Source organism: Terrapene carolina, unplaced genomic scaffold (genome assembly GCF_002925995.2).
Source record: "Terrapene carolina triunguis isolate 2854851 unplaced genomic scaffold, T_m_triunguis-2.0 Scaffold238, whole genome shotgun sequence".
NCBI lineage: Eukaryota > Metazoa > Chordata > Testudines > Emydidae > Terrapene > Terrapene triunguis.
In genome coordinates, this window is record NW_020664589.1 from 8505863 (window position 1) to 8530120 (window position 24258).

General features: G+C 57.1%; 1 protein-coding gene across 1 annotated transcript in view; it reads left to right on the top strand.

Annotated features, from left to right (window-relative positions):
* LAMC3 (laminin subunit gamma 3) overlaps positions 1–24258 on the top strand; it is a 44920-nt gene that overhangs the window by 14366 nt on the left and 6296 nt on the right. Inside the window, exons 4-21 of the mRNA XM_024192909.2 lie at positions 1860–2026; positions 2971–3159; positions 4101–4218; positions 4387–4485; positions 5162–5298; positions 8190–8306; positions 9071–9272; positions 9911–10023; positions 11333–11551; positions 17381–17569; positions 17684–17929; positions 18530–18683; positions 19154–19296; positions 20048–20226; positions 20925–21045; positions 21983–22188; positions 22737–22813; positions 23687–23821. Coding sequence (XP_024048677.2) covers positions 1860–2026; positions 2971–3159; positions 4101–4218; positions 4387–4485; positions 5162–5298; positions 8190–8306; positions 9071–9272; positions 9911–10023; positions 11333–11551; positions 17381–17569; positions 17684–17929; positions 18530–18683; positions 19154–19296; positions 20048–20226; positions 20925–21045; positions 21983–22188; positions 22737–22813; positions 23687–23821 — 2811 coding nt within the window. The remainder of the gene's footprint in view (positions 1–1859; positions 2027–2970; positions 3160–4100; positions 4219–4386; positions 4486–5161; positions 5299–8189; positions 8307–9070; positions 9273–9910; positions 10024–11332; positions 11552–17380; positions 17570–17683; positions 17930–18529; positions 18684–19153; positions 19297–20047; positions 20227–20924; positions 21046–21982; positions 22189–22736; positions 22814–23686; positions 23822–24258) is intronic.

The window sequence follows — 24258 nt, forward strand, 5'->3', positions numbered from 1 at the left end:
CACCCAGAGAGAGCTGCTCCCCACGCTGGGAGAGGGAGGCCAGGAGCACACAGCGACTTTAGCTGACACTCCAGTCCCCAACAGCTGGAGCTCATTAGCGTCTGATCAGGCCACCCTCAGTCTAAATGACCTCACAGCGGGTGCTGCTGGGGAGCGCCTGTGGGAGTGGGATGGGTGGCCTTGAAATGGCCCCAGCCTGTGCTGCTTTCCCTCCTCCTCCCGTTTGGGTGACGTCTGTTCTGTCCACACCCCGATGCTCTCCTGGGGGCCCTGAAACCGGCCCAGCAGCCGCCCCCTCAGGCACATCCCTGTGCACTCCCAGCTGCTGGCTAGACACTACAGTGCACTTGACCTGCCGGCTCAGCCTGCCTTCCGCTAGCTGGGCTAGAACCAGTGCCCTTGTGCACTGTAGGCAGCTGTCCTGGCTGAGCCACGGGGGGCTGGGCTAAGCTCGGTTCAGCTGGATGTTCTTATGTGCCACTACCCCAGTCCACTTACCGCGGCCCTAAAGCAGAGCACCTAGGTAAGAAGCCTCCTTCTGACTGGAGCTAGAGGCTCCCCCCAGCCAACACCCTCCCATCCGGGCTTTACCTGTGCCCAAACATTGTTTTCTCATCTTCCTGTTTTGTTAACCCTTTCCGCACTGGCTGCTCTGGAGCGGCCAGGCTCCATAGATGTCCCCATGATCTCCCTCTTGGTCCTGACCCATCTGCCCTAGGCCGTGTTCTCCCCTCCAGATCACTCCCCCATTGGGGTGGGGTTTTCTTCCAGTGTGCTATCTCCTCCCAGTGACCCTCTGGAGCTGGGAAGCTGCTGGAGGGTCTGGTGACAAAACGGCAGATTTGTGGCCTGCACTGTATGTTGGCAAACCAGGACACTTGAGCACTGCACAGGGCACAGGGCCACAGGGTGTGATTCTCGACCAGGGGTATGCGTACCCCTGGGGTTACACAGAGGTCTTCCAAGGGGTACATCAACTCATCTACATACTTGCCTGGTTTTACAACAGGCTACATAAAAAACAGTAGCGAACTCAGTACAAACTAAAATTTCCTACAGACAATGATCTGTTTATACTGTTCTATATACAATATCAGCGGTTCTTGAACTGGGGGCAAATTCATTTTAATGGGGTCGCCAGGGCCAGTGTTAGACTTGCTGGGGCCCGCGGCAGAAAGCCAAAGTCCAAGTTTTTAAGTGAGGTGAAACTTGGGGTATGCAAGACAAATCAGGCTCCTGGAACCACTGCTCTAGAGTAGCTCACCTCCTGGAAATAACACCCTGGCTCCACCACAAACTGGACCAAATCCAGGGGTGAGCCTATCATTGGAGTCTCATAGACTCATAGACTTTAAGGTCAGAAGGGACCATTATGATCATCTAGTCTGACCTCCTCCACAACGCAGGCCACAGAATCTCACCCACCCACTCTAACAAACCCCTGACCTATGTCTGAGCTATTGAAGTCCTCAAATCGTGGTTTAAAGACCTCAAGGTGCAGAGAATACTTCAGTAAGTGACCCGTGCCCCACGCTGCAGAGGAAGGCGAAAAACCTCCAGGGCCTCTGCCAATCTGCCCTGGAGGAAAATTCCTTCCTGACCCCAAATATGGTGATCAGCTAAACCCTGAGCATGTGGGCAAAACTCACCAGCCAGCACCCAGGAAAGAATTCTCTGTAGTAACTCAGATCCCATCTAACATCCCATCACAGGCCATTGAGTCAGTGGCTTCCCTGCAGTCCATGGGAGCTGGGCCAGCCTACGGAGGGAATGGCTCTGCTGAGCACAATGTTCATTCTAATTAACGCTCCCATGCTCAGCCGAACCCTGACAGTGATAGTCCCTTGGCTCCTTTGCAGGTGTAAGTGCAACGGCCATGCCAACGCGTGTGCCCCCAATGAAGTGGGCCAGCTGGTTTGCCTCTGCCAGCACAACACCACCGGCATGGACTGCGAGCAATGCCAGGCTTTCTACCAGGACCGGCCGTGGGCGCGAGGAACTGCGGAGTCCGCCAACGAGTGTCTCTGTGAGTACCAGATCTTCGGGCCCTAGAGGCGCTCCCAGGAAGCTGACTGGCCCCACTCCTCACTCACCAGGCTGACTCTGCCATTCAGAAAATCATTTCTTCTCAGCGTCCAGGGAGCCCTGTCCCTGTAGGTTGCCAGTTCGAATCCAGCCCTGGTGGGCAGTGGCCAAAAGCTGCTAACGTCTGAGGCTGGGGGAAGTCAGCTCAGGGTCCTGGTTCTGACCCAGGGCAGTGGCATCTCCTGCACCCTGGCGCAGCAAGAGAACAGTTCCTTCCTCTTGCAGGACAGCTCCAGCCACTGTGGAAAGAGATGCCCTTCTCTGAGGGCATACATATGTTTTGTGTTTTCCATCCCATTAAGACTATAAGTGTCATGGGGCAGGGGTCTGATCTCCTCTATGTAGCACTGCTCTGAGCCCCCAGGGGGTGCTCAACAGATAACAAGGTTGACTCAGAGGCAAGAGCGCTACTACAGTCAGAGACAGACACACGGACGATTGTCAGTGCATTTAGCATCTGGACACTGAAGGAGAAACCATGGGGAATCTGAGGACTAGCACAGCTGAGCGTGGCCTTTCACGGGGAATTCCCCTACCGCACCCCAGAAGCAGGAAGGGGGCTCTTGGGACAGGGCCTACCTTTGTTCTGTGCTTAGCCCTTAGCACAAAGGGCTCCTGACCCATGACGGGGCTCCTGGTGCTCCCAGATTATAAACAATACAGAATAATAATAATAATAATAGCAGTCCAGTGAGGTAACACATCATCCGTTCACTCCAGGAGACCTGGGCTGGAACCCAGCGGAGGTCCTGATTGCCATGGGTTTGTCTCAGCTCAGTCCCGCCCCACCCCCAGTGGCAGTTCAGACCCAAGCCCCTCCATCTCCATGTCTGTTTTGAGCCCTGTGATGTTCTCGCTCTTCCCCCCCTCGCCCCTCCGGCACAGCATGCAACTGCAGCGGCCGATCGGTCGAGTGCTTCTACGACTGGGAGCTGTACCGGAGCACGGGGCACGGCGGCCATTGCCTGAAGTGCCAGGATAACACCGACGGGCCGCACTGTGAGCGCTGCCGGCAGAACTACTACCGGTGGGATGGGCAGACGGCCTGCCAGCCATGCAACTGCAACACGGCGGGTACGTGGTGCATGGCAACACCGCTGGGGGGAGAGGAAACGGGGTGGCCCTGGCGCAGGTGATGCCACGTCCCGTCAGCTTGTCCAGCCTCCACCTGGCAAAGCCATGTTCCTGGCGCTGCTCTTGGCCTGTGTCTCCGGGCAGGTCTAGACTAGAGAGTTACAGCAATGTTGGTTAGGGCTGGGACTTCACCCCCCCCCCCCCCCCCCCGCCCACACTGACACAGTTATGCTGGCAAAAGCCCTAGTGAAGATACAACAGAACTCATTTCGCTCGGGGAACCGGTATAAGCTGCACCTACAAAAGCACTTTTTTTTTGCCCGTATAAGTGCGTCTGCACATGGACGCTATGCTGGTGTAGCGATCCCACCCAGCCAAACTTTTCTAGTGAGACTAGGAGCGAGAGGGCTGTGACAGAAATGTGGGCACAGTTAACTGGGGGAAGGGACAAAGCTGCAGCCTGAGTGATTGGGATGAGACCTTTTAAAAAAAGCCCATAACCTTAAATGTTCAACGACGTCCCATCCCGGGGAACGTCTCTCCCACCCTCCCCCACCCCACGCCCTGCTCTCTCAGTCAGTTCCCCCACACACCCTATTTTTCTGTGACTTGCCCTCTTTGCCACCGATTGCAGCATGCTCTTCCCTCAGCCCATGACTCCCAGAGGTGCCCCCCTTCCCGAGCCACCTACCCCAGGTCCCATAGCGCTGTGCTCGAGGCAGAGTCCTTGCTCCCCTTTGTGGGGGGGGGGTGAGGGGCGTGGTCTCCCTCTCTCGCCAGCCCCTTGTTTCTCTCCCCACAACATGCTGTGGCTCAGCTCCCATCTCCCCAGCTGCAGGAGGGTCTTGCACACACACACATACACACCCATTCTTTCCCGGCTCTCTGTCTCTGCCACCTCCCGCTCCCTCACTGCTTCCTCTTGGTTTGGTTCCTCGCAGGCTCCCTGAGGCTCCAGTGCGACGACTCGGGGGCCTGCGACTGCAAGGCCAGCGTGACTGGCTGGAAGTGCGAGCGCTGCCGGGCCGGGTTCCACTCTCTGAGCGAAGGAGGCTGCAGGTGAGAGAACTGGCTCCTGGAGCCAGGCTCCCCTGCACTTCGGGGGCGCTTGGCCTCTCTCCGCTTCCCACCCTGGAGCGCAGCCTCGAGCCTGACCTGATAGGGCCAAGGGCTGACGGACAGGTGAGTGGGGAGTTGGTCTCATGTTGTTGGCTTTTGCCGCTGCAGACCCTGTGCCTGCGACCCTGCCGGCAGCGTGGGGACCTGTGACCCCAACTCGGGGCGCTGCTCCTGCAAGGAGAAGGTGGAAGGTTACCTGTGCAACAGGTGAGTGAAGCTTCATCTCAGTCCATGCTGGGGACTGGCTTAGGGCGGGGCAGGGCTGGAAAAAGCACACCCCCTCCCCTTCAGGTGTCAGGGCGCCCAGCGTGAGCTCAGCCACTGCTGGGTCAGTCTCTCCTTCCGGGGTGGGCATGAGAGAGGGAGCACCCCTCCCTCCGCCCCCACTAGAGCAATGGGATGTGGGGTGGAGACTGGAGGAGCTGCAAGCTCGCTACTCCCTACTTTGCCTCCTGCTGGGAGAAGATAGGACCGCAGCAGCCACCAGTTCCCCACAGCCAGCACTCTGACCCCACTCCCTACAGTGCCTCCTGCTGGGAGGAGCTGGGAGTGCAGTGGTTAATTCCCCTGAGCCAGCACCCCTGCCCCCATTCTTGGCAGTCCTCCTGCCTCTGTTCTGCTCCCTGCAGGGAGAGGCTGGGAATGCAGTATTTGAGGTGTGTTTTCTCTCCAGTGACTCCTGCTGGGAGAGGTTGGGATTTGAAGTCCCTTTCTTCTGCCTCCTTCCCTCCCTACTGCCTGTGCCCACACCCGTTGCTCCTCAACTGCATCATGTTGGGAGCAGACGGGAGCGGAGTAGCTATGAGTTCCCGCACTGCGAGTGTCCATGCCTGCCCCATCCCCTATTCAGCACTACTGCTGTGTTTTGTCTCCCTGCGTCCAGATGCCAACCTGGCTCCTTCAATCTGCAGCCCCACAACCCTGCAGGCTGCACCAGCTGCTTCTGCTATGGCCACTCGACTGTGTGCACTGCAGCCGCCCAGTACGAGGTGCACCACGTCCGCTCTGACTTCAGCCAAGGTACCAGACCCAGCGCCGGTGCCGGTGCCTGCTTATGGGAAAGAGGAGGCAGGGATGGAGGAGGGAGACTCTGGGATGGAGGCTGGCAAGTCACTGAGCATTGCACTGAGTCTGGGTCTGAACGTCCTGGTTTGGGCCTGACTCTGGCTTAGATTGCGGGGGGTGGGGGGCGGTCCTCTGGCCTCCCCTCACTCTGCAAATAAATCACTGATACCAGCCGAGTTTAAATTTGCCACCATAAACTCCCCCTGCAAGTTCAACTGGACCCAGTATTCCCCTTCACTTCCCACCCAGAACTGCTGCGTGGCCATTACATAACTACCACCTTCATCCCCAGAGTAGCTCATGGAAGTGGTGGATGCCCTGGCCCCTAGATACCGGTATATAGTCTGTAAGTTGCTATGAGCTGTAAAGTTACCGATAAATGGCAGATGTTGCTACTGAAAGCTGTAACCATCCTGCAGTGGCCAGGGGCTGGGGTTGCTTTTGTTGCTGGCACAGAGGCCTGAGGACAGCAACAGCGGGGTTCGTTGCCCGGTGTGCTTCGCGCCAATAAACATACCGGGGTGGAGAAGCAAACAAAGTTTATTTGAGATCTCAAAGTGGTGCAAGGAGACAGGCAAGTCTCAGATCAAGCACACTAGCAAAAACAGTTTCTCTCTTCTTATACATTTTACAACTAAGCCCCCCCCTCTTCCCCCCCTCTACCACCCTCTACCCCCCTCCCCCTCCCTTTCCTCCCCTCCCCCTCCCCTCTCTACCGAAGGCATGTTTATACATTTAAGCAATTAAATCATTCTGGGGCTATAAGTCTAGCTTGTTAGTAACTTCTCTCTAAACAGTTATTTGGTCCTGTTTACCCTTGGTTTATTACCTCTTCAGACAGAAACATGCAAACCTCATCCTTATCGCTTGGTACCTGGTATGGGGGGGGGTTGTAATGGATAATTGGCTGTTTACACATTCCATGCATCTAGCTTTCGAGGTCGATTAGAGCTAAACATTGAAGAACTTTGGTTCACTAGGCCTAGTGTCATCAACACTTTGAAAGGTTTGAATGGCCTTTCCCCCCCCAAAAAACCGTGGAGCAGAGTCAGTTGGCTTGGGGGGGGATGGATGAACATATGGGAGGAGGTTTCCCCTGGCTCCCTCTGGAGTCTCTGCCTAGTAAGGGGTGAACAGCTGGCTCAAGGGTTCTGCTCACACTCAGGGCCGGTGGAAGGATGTTTCGCGCCCTAGGCGAAACTTCCACCTTGCGCCCCACCCAGTCCCCGAGCCCCCGCCCTGAGGCGCCCCCCCCCGCAGCAGCTCCCCCCCTCCGCCCTGAGGCGCCCCCCTCTGTGGCAGCTCCCCACCCCCCACCCTGAGGCACCCCCCCCGCCCCAGCTCACCCCTGCCCCCCCTCGTCCCCGAGCCCCCGCCCTGAGGTGCCCCCCCATGGCAGCTCCCCCCCTCTGCCCTGAGGCGCCGCTCCCCCCCTCCGCCCTGAGGCGCCCCCCCTACAACAGCTCCCCCCCCCAAAGCACCCCCCTCCCCGCCCCAGCCAATCAGCTTAGGCGCCGCAAGTCTGGGAGGCGGGGGAAGTGAAGCAGCCACGGCGTGATCGGGGAGGAAGCGGGGCAGGGGTGAGCTGGGGCGGGGAGTTCCCCTGCGTGCTGCCCTCCCCCCTTTGCTGCAGGCGGCCCTCCCTGCGCTTCACTGCCCCAGCTCCCTCCGCCTAAATGCCGGCGGCGACCGGGGCGGCCGAAGATCCGGTCGCTGCCGAAGAAAATGGCGCCCCCCAAATCCTAGCACCCTAGGCGACCGCCTAGGTCGCCTAAATGGTTGCACCGGCCCTGCTCACACTTGAAATGTCTACGTCGTCTTCCTCCTCCTAGGGTGACAGTCCTGATATTTGGGGCTTTTTTTTATATAGATGCTTATACCCCCCACCCCCATCCCGATTTTTCACACTTGCAATCTGATCACCCTACCTCCTCCTCCCAGCCTTGGCCTAGCCATTGTGCATAGCGTGGGTTATTCCCACTGGGGAAAGGCCTCTGCATGACCCTAGCTTTGATGGAGGGAAGGTACTGCTCAGGCCATGAAAACAGGACTTTATCTCCACTGGGCCTGCAGCCAGAGATATGTCTTACAAGGCTGAATCCCATCCCTTTGCTGCATATGTGAGGAAATTCTGCCCTCTGCTGAGCATCACAAGAAACGTACATAATACAACCATTGAGCATCACCCTGGGGGTGGGCTTCCTGCCCCAGTGCAGAAAAATTCCCCCCATGTGGGTAGCTCAGCTATCGGGCCCATGAATATAACCTGACCTGTGCACGGCTGCCCATAAAGCCGATGGTATGGAACTACATCCGATGAAAGCTCCTCCTGATTGTATTAAAAATATGTTACCAATTGCCACATCCCTGTAATGTGTTCCATACATTTGAAATAGAGCCAGGCTTTATACCATGTGTTTTTCTGTGGTAGGAAATCTAGCCAATTTTGGGTTGCTCGTTTAGGGCCAGATTTTCAAGGGCTCAGCTCCCAATTAGCCAGTCGTGCACCAGCTCTTTTCTAGTTCCCGTTGGGCAGCTCTTTTCCCTTCAGAAGTGGATGATTCTTAGTGCTCTAAAATCTGTGCGCTGTCTCAGATTGTCTTGAAACTTGCTGTGCCTCCTGGGGCTGCAGGGTGGTATTAATGGGCCAGTTTGGGGGTCATTTGGGCAAGACATTCCTGAGATGCAGCCCCCCTAAAAACCTAAATAAGGGCTACATTTCCAAATGCGCTATTGTTGTGACGCTTATGCCCAGATCAAATAGCTGACTATTCTGCAGGGGATACCCCCTGTATGCTCCATGTTATATTTCCCATCATGCCTCACTGTGTGCATTTGTTGCCAAGGGCCTGAGGGCTGGAGAGCTGAAGCTCCAGGTGGCAAGGAAGGACGGCTGCGTTGGGCCAATGGGGAGATCTACCTAGAGCAGGACGGAGAGGAACCAGCCGATTTCATAGCACCAGGTACTGCTGTATATGGGAATGCCCAGCTGAACTACTACGTTGTAACTGTGGTTGCTGTGTGGCTGCAATAAAACCTCCACTGTGTGTTGTTTAAAATCCACAGTTAAAACAACGTACCAGCTGCCATGTTCCACCCCAGAGGTGGCTGTATTTCAGTGGTGGATGAAGTGATTCCTTTGTATGCAAGGGAGGCCGTGGGTCCTAGTGGCTAGGATGCTGGATGCAGAAGACATTGGTTCAGTTCCCAGCCCTGTCACCGGTTTGCTGGGTGACCTTGGGCAACTCAATTCCCCCGCTCTGTGCCTCAGTTTCCCCATCTGTAATGATACTGGCCTCCGTTATAAAGGACACTGATATCTACTGAGGAAAGGTGCTACCTAAGAGCTAGGTGTTAATATTACTATAATTTGTGAAGAGCTTTGGGTCCCCTTGCCGTGACAGGTGCTATATAAATACATGATGCCGTTAGTATTGTTACAAGGCTAAGGGGGAATTGAGCCCTCGGTGTCCATTAAAGCCAGTCTCACGCTCACATTCCCCCTTGTTAGGAAGCATGTTGGCGTTGACAGAGTGTTAATCTCAGTGCAGATTAGAACAGCAGTGGAAACCCAGAACTATGTGTGAAATGAGCCAAGGTCCTTTGTACGCGCCAGGCCTGCGTCTGGGCCGGTTGGTTCTGCCATTGAAATCCATGGGAGCAGGAATGGACCCAGAGGCTGGGGGGTGGGTCTCATGGACTCTCCTCTCTTCCTTTCACCTCCCAGAGAAGTTTCTGCGTGACCAGCATCTCAGCTACGGGCAGCTCCTCTCCCTGCTCCTCCGAGTGGAAGGGAACGGGAGCAGATCGTCTCCATTTCCCGTCCGGCTGGTCTTAGAGGGAGACAGCATTGCGGTGTCTGTGAGCTACGTCGCCCCAGCAGGCAGTGAAAGCCAGCCCCACCATGGAGAGCACAAGGTCACCTTCAGGTACAAGCTGGCTGACCTCACTTCCTGGCAGACACGCGTCTCCCTCACTAAAATCACCACCTCAGCTGGCTCCTCTGTTGGCTGAATCCCACAGGGAGGCCAACGATTGAGTGGGCCATGGAGACTGAATTCCCCTCTCATCTCTACGTGGCCTCTCCGGGCAGGTTTGAGACCCACTGGCAGGGCACCGTGGGGAGAGTTTGTACCAATGCTCCGTGGGCTGGACCTGTTCTGTCAGGACAGCACCTTTCAGCCGTGCTAATCCCCATGGCCTGGTTCTGATCTCAGTGCAAATCAGGACTGACTCTGCTGAGGTCAGTGCAGTTACCTCAGTGTTAAAGCAGCGTGAGCCATATCAGAATCGGGCCCACTGAGTCGACTCTGCCCGTTACCCAGAGTGCCCGGCTCCATGGCCTGGGAACGCACAAACAGAGCAGGGTTTCCTCCTGCAAACTTGCCAGGGTTGTCTGTGCCCCCTCGAGTGACTTCCCAACATTCACCTGCCTTGTTGCTGCCCTTCCCGGGCCTGCTGCCCCCCCTCAGGTCGAGATGGCCCCGGTTTGCTTTAGCCTGTATGTGTGGGCAGGTCTTATAAGGAGCGTGGCTGCACCCTTCCCTTCTGGGCTGATTTCTGACAGGCTCCACGAGGCGGAGGAGGAGATGCAGCCCTCGCTGTCGTCCTTCAACGTCCAGCGTCTGCTCTCTAATCTGACTGCCCTCAGGATCCAGGCTGGCAGCAGCGACGCACCTTGTAAGTGATCTCCTGACGGCACCAGAGCCACTGCCTCGGGCTGGGGGCTTCCTCCTGCTAAGAACACAAGAGAGCTCTGGGGCTGGGCACTGGACCAGGTAGCCCTGTAGTGCAACAGGGAGGTCAAGGGGAGGGAAGAAGATTTAGCTTGTAAGCTCTCCAGGGCGGGGGCTGTGTGTGTACAGCGCCTGGCACAATGGGGCCCTGATCCTGATTGGGCCCTGTGGACGCTACTGCAATATAAATGATTAATAATCATGGTCACCAGGTGGAGGCTGCACTGAGTTCCTCTTTGACCATTCTGAATGGTGCTGGCTGGGGGTTCTTTGGCCAAGGTCTTGAGGTTCAGAGACCTGCCCCACTCCACCTGTGCCCTGGAGTCTGAGGATGGAGTCTCCCTCTGAGTTGCGGGAGGCAGGTGGCACCGTGGGAATCTGTTCCCTGATCCCATGGGCTGTGATCTGACACTAAGCAGGGTTGGGCTAGGGGGTTACTTGGATGGGAGACCTTCCCGAGACACCTCGTGGTCTCAGGGATTCAATAAGCAGCGTCCCTCTCTCTGAATCAGGGTGGTCTGATGCTAGGGGCATAGTGTGGCTGGAGTTACTGTTTCTGTGTATGAGACATAAAGCAGAGTCCTGCTGCTTATAGTCTCCACAGCTCGTGGTCAGCCTGGATGATGGAATGGGCTCTTCTGACGATCCCGTAGCAGTCAGCGTCATGGCCCCATTCAAACTGGAATAGTTACGTTCTGCCTCCCAAAATTCCCTCCGCAGGTTCAGACTCAACATGGCATTTTCGCTTTCTGTCCTAAACTCTTGGGCAGCATTGCCGTGAGCTGTTAAGCAACAGCCATGTTCCACCTTTCAGGTGGCTGCATTTCAGTGGTGGGCGCCCCGATCTCTCTCGATTTTACTTACTGCGGCGGTGTTAGAAGGCTTAGTTAGTAAGGGCAAGATTTTCCAAAGTGCCTTGTGATTTGCAATCCCTCGGTTGTTGGGCTGCCACGCTTGAGATGTCTTCAAGAGACCTGGTTTTCAGAGGACAGGTGCTCAGCACTTTCTGAAACACGGGCTTGCCTAAGATGGCTCAGATCAGGCACCCAGAGTCACTAGTCATGTGTGAAAATCGCGCCCTGAGAGTATTTTGTAAAATGCTTTGAGATCCTTACATGGAAGGCACTAGAGCTGGGCACAGTGCTTTGGACAGCCCATCCTGGAAGGGATGCTAGAGAGACTGGATTGATGGGTCCAGTGTCTCGGCACGGGTTATATTCGCCCATCGTAACTTCTGGTTGTCCCTTCCACAGGTAGAGTCTCCCTGAGTGAGGTCCAGCTCACCTCTGCTCGCCCAGGTCATTCCCTGCCTGCTCAGTGGGTGGAGGAGTGCATCTGCCCGCAGGGGTACACCGGGCAGTTCTGCGAATCCTGCGCTCCGGGCTACAAGAGAGAGATTCCATTGGGCGGGCCCTTCACCAGCTGCATCCCCTGTACTTGTAACCAGCACGGCAGCTGTGACCCCGACACAGGTTTGGATCCCCTGCTCTCTGTTAGTGATTTCCTTTTACCATCACACGATCTCTCACCTTCCTTTTCTAGAGACCTTCATGGCATCCTTTCATTTCACAGCCTCCATTTATCCATATAATTACTGTGCAGTTATGCTGTAAATAGATAATAAATCTGCATAATTCCCAAAGAAGGTTGGGAATTACACTTGAAGTTACAGTACCCAGCATCTCAGGTTATTGCCATGTAAATTACAGGGGGTGGTTTCATAACACTGTCATTTCAGAGACAAAAATAACTGCCTCTCGGTAATACTAATAATGCATGCATCTACCACCACAGATGTGCGTGGCATTTTATGAATGTAAGTAGGAGAGAGGGAAGGAAGAGCAGAGGTGTTGGTGGAAATGTTACTGGGGCCTGGATGGGGAGTTTGAATGTACTGCATGAAGAAGCAGGAGGCCAATGGAAGGATTGAAGGAGGGAGGGTGAGGTGGGCAGAACCTGAGGAGATGAAGATGACCTTAGCAGGGTGTTGGGGGCAGACTGGAGTGGCAGAAGTAAGAGGTAAGGAGGCGAGGCAGGAGAAGGCTACGGCAGTTGAGTTGCAAGTTGATCAGCACATGGACAAAGGATTTATCAGTGAGAAGATGGATATTGAAGAGGAAGAAGCAATAGGCTTTAGTGAAGGAGACAGGGTAAGTGAGGAGAAGAAGCTATCTGGAGGTGGAACATAGGCTGCATGTACCATGATCAACAGTTGCAATGTAACTACATTATTACAGGGTTTCATACACAAAATGCTCTACCAGTAACCAGTGACATTTTCACACCCATTGTTAGGTCCAGCGTTCCCTCTAATTTTTCTATCCATGTGCGGAATGAATTTTGTTATGTGCACCATTTCGAGGTAATGTGCGGATATGCACCACCAGTAGAAACCAAAAACCCAGATATAATCTATATTTTTAAAAAGTTACTCTAGGGATAATTACTCCAGCCAGGACAGGTTAGGCATTTTAGAACTCACTATTCAAAGAATTCAATTTAAGTGTAAGAGAGAAATAAAAATTATGAAATGCACAGACCAGTCAAAATACTAAAATAACACACTTTGAAAGAAGTATCCAGAAGTAACAACAACAACAATACAAGTATGTGTGTGTGTGTGTGAGAGAGAGAGAGAGAGAGAGAGAGAGACAGATCCCCACTTTAAGTAGATCAGCAAGTTCAGACACTGTAGGAGCTGCCAGCAAGCTCCCTCCCTCCTGAGCCCTGTCTTGTGCCCCCCCCCCCTCCGCTCTGTGGAGATGGAGTACAGGGCCGGGGCAAGGAGGACACCCTGACATCAGCACCCTTTTCCCCTCCCCCCACTTTGCACAGCAAGCAGGAGGCTCCCGGGAGCAGCTCCAAGGCAGAGGGCAGGAGCAGCACGCGGCACTGGGCGGAGGGACACCTGAACTGTGCGGCACTTGATAGCCTGCTGGGCAGCCAGGGCCGGCTCTACTGTTTTTGCCACCTCAAGCAGCGCGCCGAATTGCTGCCGTCTGCTGTTAGGGCGGCACGCACGTTTCCGCGGTGACGGCAATTCGGCGGCAGCTTCTGTCTTCAGCCGGAAGACAGAAGCCGCCAAATTGCCGCCGCAGGCAGCTGAACATAGACGCTGCCGCCGAATTGCCACCGCCACTGAAACGTGTGTGCCGCCCTAACGGCACACGGACTGCCCCCGCTGTCTGCAGCGGCAATTCAGCGTGCTGCTTGGGGCGGCAAAAACACACAGACTGCCGCCCCTTGCAGATTGCCGCCCCAAGCACCTGCTTGGAATGCTGGTGCCTGGAGCCGGCCCTGTGGGCAGCCACCCAGCCACACAGCTTACAGGGAACTTAGGTTAGGTCTTGTAGTCTCTGTAGGCTACAGCTACTAGAGGGAGACATGTTCCTATGTAACCCACATTAGGAGAGTGTGAGGGGATGGGGTTGTCTCCCTCTAGTGGCTGGTCCATATAAAAGATTGCTGTAGCAGCCAGGGAGGAGACCTAGTCCTTTAGCTCAAGTGGGAAAGACTCTTACCTTCAGCTCTGTGGGTTTAAGGGTTCAAACCCCATTGTGCACCGAAGTAGGGTGGGTTATGTGTGGTCTGTCCCAGGCAGTAGTGTTTCTCCACTAGAGGAGCATGAGATCACAGGCACCTGAACAGGTCTGATACTACATCTCCTGAGGTTCTGGGCTAGGGGAGAAAGCAAGCAGATACACATGGAGTAGTACTACATAGGGATAACCAAAACCAGATCTGTAAAGGCTGCCAACTTCAAATGAATTGCAAATGGCAGAGATTCCCTGCTGTGAGCTGCTTCTCCAGAGAAAGCATCTGGGTTTCTCTATCAGTGGGGAAAATCTGCTGGCTCACTGCTGCTTCACACGAGCACCCCGGTATCCAGACCAAAGTTCAGCGGGGATGGCTGCATCTGCTGTCTGGTGATTCCTCCCGCTGTTCCCATTGGACACAGCTTCGTTCTTCACTGCCTGCCCTGTGCTCCGTTGACTCAGCTGCCACGTTCAGCCCCAGCCTGTGCTGCAGTAGAGGGATCACAGTATGTGCTCTGCACAGCACGCAGACGTGAAAGGAGCTGCAGTGACACTCCCGTGCTGTCCTGATTCACACTGAGTAGTATTTTGCTCATCAAGTTGTCTCATTCACTGCAGTGCGGCTGCTTTACTCAGGGAGTAAGGCAGAATCGGGCCCATCTGATTGTATGAAATAATATAACATCAATCCATGGCCACCTGTGACCTCGCAGCTGTCAGTGTGTAACATCGTGAATGTCATGGTGCTTTGTGGTGACAGCAAGGACAGCACCCAGGTCCCAAAAGCACAGACCATGAGCTAAAGTGGTATTAGCAGTATAGGGCCTGTGACACACAGCTGAGCTGTCCTGAGCATGTATAATTAGACAGGCAGGGTACATGATGTACTCCCCTGGTCAGGTACAGCTCAGACATGGGCATCTGGCATATCTGCTACCCAATAACATGCTGTCCATGGCAGACAGAGCTCAGTCTGTCCATGAGTCCCGTTCTAGACATTCCCTGGCTAACGCCGTGGCAGGCCCTTGTGGAGCCCAGTTCAACGTAGTTCCCTCAAAGGGACTTGGAAACGAGATGATTTACTTGTCACTTAACTGAAGAAACCCAGGACCCAATGTCAGCGCTAATAGGACCCCCCTCCATCCCCTGCGTCTTGCTGGTGGTCTGGCCCTGGCATTGTAACATCTGTGTTGCATGAGTGAGGAATTGTTTATGGCTGGGACAGAGAGTACTTTAAAGAGCAGTTTTTAACATGCTTCTCTGCCCTGCCAGACGGAAACATTACAATGTTCTGCAGCTTCTCTCCCTCTTTTGTTGTGGAGTGCGGTGTCTGGATGTCCCCAGTTTAATATGATTCCCGGGTGCAATTCCACGCCTTTGATCTTTCGGCCTTCATTCTGCCAATCAAACCGCCCATTCGTCATACAGGCATCCCTTCATTCATTTCCCACCCTTCTCTCTCCCTCCCCCTTTCTCTTTCAGTTCCTTCTCTCCCCATCCTGTCCGACTCATTTGACAGCTTCGCCCGCTGCGATCCAAACTGCCCCATGTGTGCTCTTCCCAGGGAGCTCTGAGTCCTCAGGCCCCCTCAGCGCGCCCACTTCCCCCCCTTGTCATGTGTCCCCCATGTGTTAAGCTGACTCCGTGCCCCTGGGAAATTTCCCACAAACCTTTCCCCCAGGCTAGCTTGCCTAGTCCGATCTGATCTTGCCAACTGCATGAAGAAATCATCATGGGACTCTCTGTGCTCTCTCGCTCCAGTCAGTTGGACTGATTGCTGGAGGTAGAGGGGCTCCAGCCAAAGGGAGAGGGATTCAGAGTTTCCCCATGTCCCCTTACACTCATCCGCTGGGCTCCAGACTGGTTGCTTGTGTGTTGCATGACGCAGACGGTGTACGTGTTTGGACACATCTTGTGCCATCTTGCAGAAACACGTTGTCAATGATTTCAGACTTGGACAGATTTTTAATATTGAGAATTCACTGGGCGTCTAGCCCGACGGTTGAGTGCTCCGGCTCGCCCAGGGAGAGCTGGGCTGGCATGTCGCTTTCAAATTCTGCTGGTGTTACTCAGTCCTTATTCCATGCAAGCCAATCGGCATTTCTTGCCTGAGCAAGGACTGCGGGATTTGGCCCATAAATTGTAGAAAGGGACACACACAAGCACACTCCTATTGTTGTGGGGAGCTGATTCAATCGAATCCAAACCCGGAGGCGATTGAAATTTTGCAGCAGGCCACATGTCTCCAAAGGGGCCCGTGAAAACCCTGGGTCCAGATGCTGGGGAGGTTGGAATTTGGCTCAGACACGTTCTAACTAGCAATTCCGCCAACCCGGGGCTGAGGCCTGACTCTGCTCTCCCGCGGGTGTAACTCCATTGACTTCGCTGGGGTTCCGCCTGATTCGTCTCTGCTGCAGCTCCATTGACGTCTAGGGGTTTGCGCCAGGGATGGATTTGTCCCTCTGTGTCTGGATGGTGACACCAGGAATAAATCCAGTGTGGAACCTGGAGCATGCGTCGAAAGGGATCCCCGAATGTAAAGGTTTGCAACTGTAGCTTAGCTGGTGCCCCTAGGGATGACTGGAGGGACAGTCGGGTGAGCAGGAATGGGCCGTGGGTTGGGCACCCAGGGAGCCGAGTCATTGCAAGGATACAAGGGGCAAGGCGAGGAACACTCTGGAATGCTACAGAAGTTTGGCTAGGCAGTGAGCATGCAGTGGAGGGATGGGCAGATGGGGCGGGCTGGCCGAGAGGCTGGTACATTGAGCTTCGCCTGGGGGTTTTCACCTTTTAGGATGTGAGACGAATCTTCCGCTGAGGGTGGCTCAGCAAGCGGAAGGCAGAGGCACCCACCCGTGACTGGCATGGGAAGCAGGTGCTGTGGCAAGCCCTGGGCTTGAGCAGAAGCAACACCATGCCCACTATCAAACTGGTGTGCAGCCTGGATGGCCAGAGAGTGGGCACTAAGGTGGGATATTGGTGAGGAAGGGATGGACAGAGGTATGTCTACGCTGCAATTAGACACCTGTGGTGGCCTGTGCCAGCTGATTCGGCCTTGCAGGGTTCAGGCTAAGGGGCCGTGCAATTGTGGGGTAGACATTTGGGCTTGGGTTGGAGCCTGAGCTCTGGGGCCCTCCCACCTCACAGGGTCCCAGAATCTGGGGCCCCAGCCCAAGCTCCAGTATCTACACTGCAATGAAACAGCCCCTTAGCCCGAATCAGCAGCGGGTTTTGAATTCTAGTGTAGACACACCTTGAGGGACCTCGCCCGTCCCAACTAAAGCAGCTTGTGGAGAGGCCAGGGCGGGATGCACACTCTATACGCTGCAGGGGGAAATGCTTCAGGGGTTTTCTAGGACCAGGGGATCCAGCTCAGCCCATGCAATGGGTGATCATAGAATATCAGGGTTGGAAGGGACCTCAGGAGGTCATTTAGTCCAACTCCCTGCTCAAAGCAGGACCAATCCCCAGACAGATTTTTACCCCCGTTCCCTAAATGGCCCCCTCAAGGATTGAACTCACAACACTGGGTTTAGCAGGCCAATGCTCAAACCACTGAGCTATCCCTCCCTACGTGTCTGACTCCACCCCAGTGCTACCCCCTGCTGTCCTCAGTGGGGTCACACTGGGGTAGCTACGAGCAGACCTTGTCCCAGGAGCATGAGGGGGTGATCCCTGGCCCAGGCAGGGGCCCGGGGTTTCTTGCATCCTGGCTTCGGGCTCTCTAGCCTGGGGTGGGTGGTCTTTCTGCTCTGTCCCCTGCAGGGCGCTGCCAGTGCCTCCATCACACCGAGGGCCCGTCCTGCGAGCGCTGCACCATTGGCTTTCATGGCAACCCCTTCGTGGGGCACTTTGACGACTGCCAGCCATGCCCGTGCCCCGACCAGTCGCCTTGCATGGCGATCCCAGAGAGCGGGGAGCTGGTGTGCACCCACTGCCCCCAGGGGCAGAGAGGTAAGGTGCTGCGATGGGGGTGGGGAGCGGTTCTGGATGGGGAGGGGATGGGTGGGTTCGCTGGCAGACAGACTCCCCACACACTGTGTCTCCCCCATCGCTCGCCCTCTCCAGGAAGACGCTGTGAGCTCTGTGACGATGGGTTTTTCGGGGACCCCTTGGGGAGGAACGGCCCGGCCCACCCTTGCAGCCCCTGCCAGTGCAACGGTAACGTGGACCCCAATGCCGTGGGCAACTGTGACCCTGTCTCCGGCCAGTGCCTGAGGTGCCTGTACAACACGTCAGGAGAGCACTGTGAAAAGTGCAGGGAGGGCTTCTACGGGAGCGCGCTGGCTCGGAGCCCCGCCAGGAAGTGTGCCCGTGAGTACAGATCCCCTTGCTCACCCCTGCCCCTACAGGGCTTCCCCTTCCCCGGACGCGGCCTTCTGCTTGTCAGAGCCTACTTCATGGTGCGTGGGGCCCTAGTCACCCCTGGTGTAAGCGGGCGCCACTGCTGTGAAGGGGAAAGGAATCTGCACCCCATCAACTGCAGGGCTGGATTTGGCCAATGGTAGTGCCAGGGGAAACCAGTAAAGAGTGGAGGGAGTGTGGGCTGGGGGGGATGGGCAGTGCTGTTGAGGAGTTAGAGCGGGTGGGGGGCTGAGTTAATGGAATTGCATCCCTGTGTGACCAGACCGGCCTTGGGCTCTATAGTTATAGCGCTTTGCCCCTCTGCAGTGCTGGCTGGCCCGGCTTCCCGAAGAGATGGGCAAGCAGTAGTGTGTGAAGCCTTCTGCCCCCTCTAGAGTTCCTTGGTTTTCTAGGTGGGGAAACTGAGGTACAGAGGGGTGAAGGGACTTGTCCAAAAGTCATGCAGCAAGTCAGTGCCAGAGCTGGGGATAGAACCCAGGTGTCCTGATTCCCAGTCGTTGGCTCAAGTCTGCCAGCTCCAGATTAATAGCCAGTGTTTTCTGCCTCTAGCCTGTGAGTGTAACCCTGTCGGTTCAGCCCAGGGGCTGGAGGCCTGCGATCTCCTCACTGGCCAGTGCACCTGCCTCCCTCATGTGACCGGGAGAGACTGCAGCCGCTGCCAGCCGGGATATTATGACCTGCAGCCAGGGACTGGATGCAAGAGGTAGGTGGAGATGGAGGCCTTGTAAGCCCACTGGAGAAGATGGTATCTGAGTATCACTGCCTTGGACCATAGGGGACACCCCCCCGCCCCCCGCCCAGGAGAGGGCCCCAGTGCCAGAACCCCTGTAATTCTAGAGCCGCAGCATGAGGCAGCCTGCTGCCTGTGGGGCAGGTCCGGCAAAGCCCCCCTACCTGTCAACATACCCAGCCTTCAGCCTCACGTCACCTAGTCGCTGCGTGGGGAGCTCTGGTCTTGAACTAAAGTTGCCCCCACCCTCCGGCCCTGCACGTGTCAGCCGGGACTCGTTCTCTGCTAGGGCGGCTGGGGACACCCCAAGGGCCCAGGTGTTAACACCGTGCCGGGCACACGCCGGAGCTGACCTTGTCCCTGTTCCCATCCGGCTGGGCCCTTGGGGGTGGCTGGGCCGAAGGTTTGTCTGCCCTCACCACCTTCCTTTGCCTTTGTCCCAGCTGTGAGTGCCACCCGGTGGGATCCCAGGACAGCCAGTGCCACCCGCTCACGGGGCAGTGCCCCTGCCAGCCCGGTGTAGAAGGACAGTCGTGTGATCGATGCCAGCCTGGCTTCTTTGGGTTCTCAGTCAAGGGCTGCCGAGGTAACAGCAACGAGGAGCAGCTTCTCAAGCGAGGTCGTGTCACTCCATTTCTCTCCCATGTCACTGATGACTTATGGTATCGGTGCAGCTGAGCCTGGCACAGGGGGCAGGCTACGGTGGTGAAACTTTGTGCAGCACCAGCCTGGGTCTTGCCATCTCCACTGATCATTCCCTCTCCTCACAGCACTCCTGGCCCACTAACTGAATAGTTCAGTCCCCTCCTGCCTGAGCCTGTCTAACACGAAGGGGGCAATGGGGTCTCCCGGTCGGGGCAGGGACCTGGAAGATTAAGCTCCTGGGTTCTCTTCCCAGACCCATCCTGGGCTTGCAGTGTGACTCTCGGCAAGTCCCGCACCTCCTGGTGCCCCCGTGACCCTCGCTGCACAATGGAGGTAAGATTCTGGCCTGCTTCTCCTGGCAGTCCGGGGCTCGTGTCTGAAGCCCTTGGCGAGGCTGGGAGAAGAGGCACTAGAGAAGGGCAGTCAGCCGTGCGTTCTCCTCCGTGGGCCAGGCTCTGATTTCGATTGCGCTGGTGCAAATCTGGAGTGACTGCTCTGGGTTCAGTGGCGCTACTCTTCCCATTGGCAGCATTCTGGAGAGCAGGGTCTCTGCCTTAGCCGCTGGACTGACTGGTCATGGCTCCGGTCCATGGACTGACTTGGACGCTGGCAGGGACGCAGCGCCCCGCCTACACCTGGGGTCTGGCTTGTGCCTGCTGCTGTCCCCTGACCCTGCTGTCCCTTGTGTGCAGCCTGCAACTGCTCCCCGCTGGGCGCCGTCACCCCCCAGTGCCACGAGAACAGCACGTGCGTCTGCAGTAGGGGCTTTGTGGGCTACAAGTGCGATCGGTGCGAGGTGAACTTCTTCTACGCCCCGGAGCGGTCTCTGTGCCAGGAGTGTCCCATCTGCTACGGCCTGGTGAAGGACGAGGTACGGCGCCCGCCCTCCCTCCCGCCATGCCCCCTGCCAAGGGGATTGCAGAGCCAGGAGCCGCCCCCTCCTCGCAGGCTTCCCCCAGGGCCAGAGCTTCGGTCCCCCTGCCTGTCCAGGCCCTTTAGCAGCACCCCGGGCACCCCGCTCTCCTCAGGGGTCAGTCCAGGGTGTCTGGATGGAATGCTGTGGCCTGTGATATGCAGCAGGTCAGACTAGACTGGACCCTCCTGGCTTGGACCATTACGAATCTGACCCCCCTCCCCTGCCTCCTTGACTGTGCTGACCCTCCCCTGCCCCAGAGCCCCCTGCTTTCTCTGCACATGCCTGCCTAGAATCCCCTTCGCCCTGCGCACCCCTGACCCACCCTGACAGCCCTTCGTACTCAGAGCCGCATTTGCTCCCCTCTTTCTCATGCCCCCCCATCCCCCACACTGCCGTTCCCCAACCCCCATGTGCTGTGCCCTCTTCCAAGTGCCATCACTTTGTGAGCCCCGGCCCTTTACTCTACCTTGCCCCGGCCCTATATGCCTACCCTATATTTGCCTATATGCCCCCCGTCCTATATACCGCCCTGCTCAGCCTGGCCCAAAGCACCACCCTATCCCTGCCCACACACCACTCTGCCTTGGCCCTGGAGGCTGCCTCGCCTGTGCGCCACAAGCCGTCCTCTCTGAAACGCCCCATTGCCCTCGCAGGCCGACAAACTGAAGGCCAAGCTGCAGCAGATGGAGGCGCGGCTGCAGAAACCAGACTGCAGCAGCCCCCGGACCCGTTACCCAGCGCTAGGAGAGGAGCCCCGAGGAGACCAGCTGCCAGGTAGGGAGGGGCAGAGTCAGGGGAGGCTCCTCTCCTGGGGTCAGTGCAGGGGGGCCCTGGGAGAGGAGCGGTGCACACTGGTTACTCTCTACGGCGCTCGGGGGCGACGGGGACGAAGGCAGCGTAAGAGCCACATAGACGGGGGCTCCCTCCAGAGCCTGGTTCCGCCACGCGTTCATGTGGCCCGAGGGGGTCGCTCGAGAGCAATGTGAGGGCCAGCCGCCCAGTGCAGAAGAACGCGTCCCTCGTGTACAGAGGGGATCCCAGTGCTCCTCCAGTCAGCGGGGGCCAGAGCAGAGAAGGGCGTCGTTCCCCGTCAGACACTGGAGTCAGGGGACCTTTGCCCAACAGCTCGGTGCACTGCCGGCGCCCTCTGTTGGAAGTCTACCTGCCGGTGTCACTGTGGGGCTGCTGGGGGCCGTGCATGCTTGGAAATGTGGCTGCAGTTGTGGGTGCTGAGCCGTTGGAACCCGCCCCTGCGCTGCCTTAAAGATCTTGTCCCCGGGCTGTGCAACGGCTGTGGGCCTCACGTTACCAGGCAGATCCTGACAAACTGCAGGGGGCTCAGAGAAGAGGATGAGGTGGCTGGAGGGACCCGCGGGGTAAATGTGCAGAGCTGGGCTCAGTAACGACTCAGTGCCGGGAGGATTAATGGCCACAGGTATCTGGGGCCTGCCCAGGGAGGGGAATTGTGAAGGAGGGCTCAAGAGGGTGGACTTAGGTGTAGTGGAGGAATCCAACTGTCTGTCATCAGAACCCCCCGGCCTTAGAACCTGTTAGGCTGGGGAAGACGTCCTGCTTGCCATGTGAGCATGCGCCCTCTGAGCCAGAGCGCCACTCCCCTCCCCTGGGCAGGAGACGGCAATGCATCAGCACGGGGCTCCCCCCGAGGGAAGGGGTGATGGCTGCAGGAGAGCTCTCCCTGTGCTGCTTGCAGATGCCAAGGCGGTGTTCCTGGAGCAGGTTGCCCAGCTGGAGGGCTCAGTGGGCACCGCGTGGGGTCGGCTGAGGAACATCAGCGGGACTGTGGGCTGCGCCAGTGGCGGTGACGAGAAAACCTGCGTCCTCCTGTCGGAAATCAGCGCCGTGCTGCGGTCCACGCAGCGGGAGCTCCAGCAGGCTGCAGCTACGCTAGCGACAATGGTGCCTGGCTCAAGCCCAGCACGCTGGGCTTCTCTCAATCCCTCTCCCGCGGCATAAAATGACTCTGAGCCGTGCTAGTGCTGGTGCTGGTGCCCCACCAGGGAAGGCCCTTGTTCCTTTCCCAGCCCGGCAGGGGCCAGGCTCGTAGGGTGCAGTAGGACTTGAATCCGTGACCTGCTCCTCCGGTAAAGGAGCAGCACCAGTTGGCAAACACAGCGCCCCACCCCCCTGGGTGACCTTTCAACCTTGCAGCCCTCCAGGTGCAGTGCACCTGGGGTGAGATTTCTTCCTTTGCTCTCTTTCTAATCCAGGGGAAATCCGTCCAGTGACTCTGCCCCCCCCCCGCATGAGATCCTGGTGGGGGGGTGCGGCGGGTTGTTCTTCCCACCAGGAAGGCTGGGGAAAGCCCTAGGATGGCGCATTCAGAGCCATCCGGCAAGACTCACCCAGAAGGTGACATGGAAGGGTACAGTGCTGTCCCCACAGAGGGGACCTGGGGGCTGAACCCTGGGGTTTCACATTCTTGTTTTATATGGGTTTTTTTTAAGGTAATTCCTCATGACGTTTCCCAGCAGCCCACCAGCTGGAGTCGCCTCGCACTGGAGTCCCGGGCGCTGGCTGCCAGGTACCGAACTTTGGACATGCGTGCACATAGATGCACACACAGATGCCTGCATATTCACACCCATGCATCATGTCCACATGCGCACAGGGGTGCACCTCCCGCAGTCTGTTCAAAACATGTTCGCCTCACTCTGACACCTCCTCCTCCTCCAATCCGCTCGCTGGCTTCCCTGCTCTGTGTTTTCTCTCCAAGGCTCTGCCCCTGCCTGTATCTCTGCGGCCGTTCCCTCTCTTCCTCCTCCCCCGACTCAGCCTCCCGCCTCTTTTCAGGCCCCCCCCCCCCCTTGGAAGCACCCCCCCCCCCCCAAAACTCCATCCTTAAAGCCAGTCCTCCTGTGGATCCCCTGCTCTGAGCTGCTCATTGACCATCCTCATGCCTCCTGGTCTGCTGACTCATGTGTTGTGCCTGAGGCAGAGAGAAGCTCTCAGGACAGGTACCTGCTCTCGTCCTGTGTGCTCTAAGCACCCGTGCAGGAAGAGTTCTCAGTAATCAGCCAAGTGCACGGACCGTGCAGTGACGCAGGCACGCTCTGGGCCACGTTGTCCTCTGTTAGAGCAGAGAGGTGCAGGCGTGGGGTGGTCATGCCACCTGCCCTCCTTCTGGGCTCCAGCCACTGGAGCAAGGAGCCCAACAGGCACCGTGCGACTCTGGAGCCGGGAGCTGGATGCCCTTCGGCCTCGTGCATCCTCGCTGGAATCGTTCCGGTCTTGCTGCGGGTGTCGGGTGAATAGTGACGATCCAGCCGACCTGGTCGAGTTCTGTCGCCTGAGACAGAGAGCTCAGGCCAGACTGACAGCACGAGCTTAGAGCCCATCTAGGCCCTGTTTCTGGGGCGTAACCTCAGGGGTCACATCTGATAGCATCTCTCTGCAGTCACGGGGACGCAGCAGCAGAGCTGGAGTCTGTGGCCAGGAGAGCCCTGCTCGCTTCCAACACCAGCTACGCTCTCCTGCAGAGCACCCTGGAGGACAGCGCTAGCCTGGAGCGCAGGAGAGAGCTGGAAGACCGGTATGAGACCAGCAGTGTGTCTATGGGAGCTGAGTGCCGGCATGGCAGTGTGGCACAGGAGCCCTCTAGACCTGCCCAGGTTTCCCCACCCAATGTGCCTCAACCCCAGCTGCCAGGGACCCCCGCTAGGGGCAAGAGGGGAGCTGTCTGCATGGCCCATTCAGTCCGTGGCCTCTTTGCCAAGCCTGCCAACAAGGGGGTTGGTTGTGGTGGGTTTGTGCTGTGGACACCTGGGCTGAGACCCACCAAACTCGTTGCACACAAGCCACCAAAGTGCCGTCGGGTAGTGCTGGTTCCCAGGTCACGATCAGTCTGGACCAGCCTCAAACCCAGCAGGCTAGAGGGGACCCCCTACACCAGCAATCCCCTGAGCCCTGCATGCCTGGCCAACTGCCAGCTCACTGTGTCCTTTCGCCTGCGAGATCACAGGTTTGTCT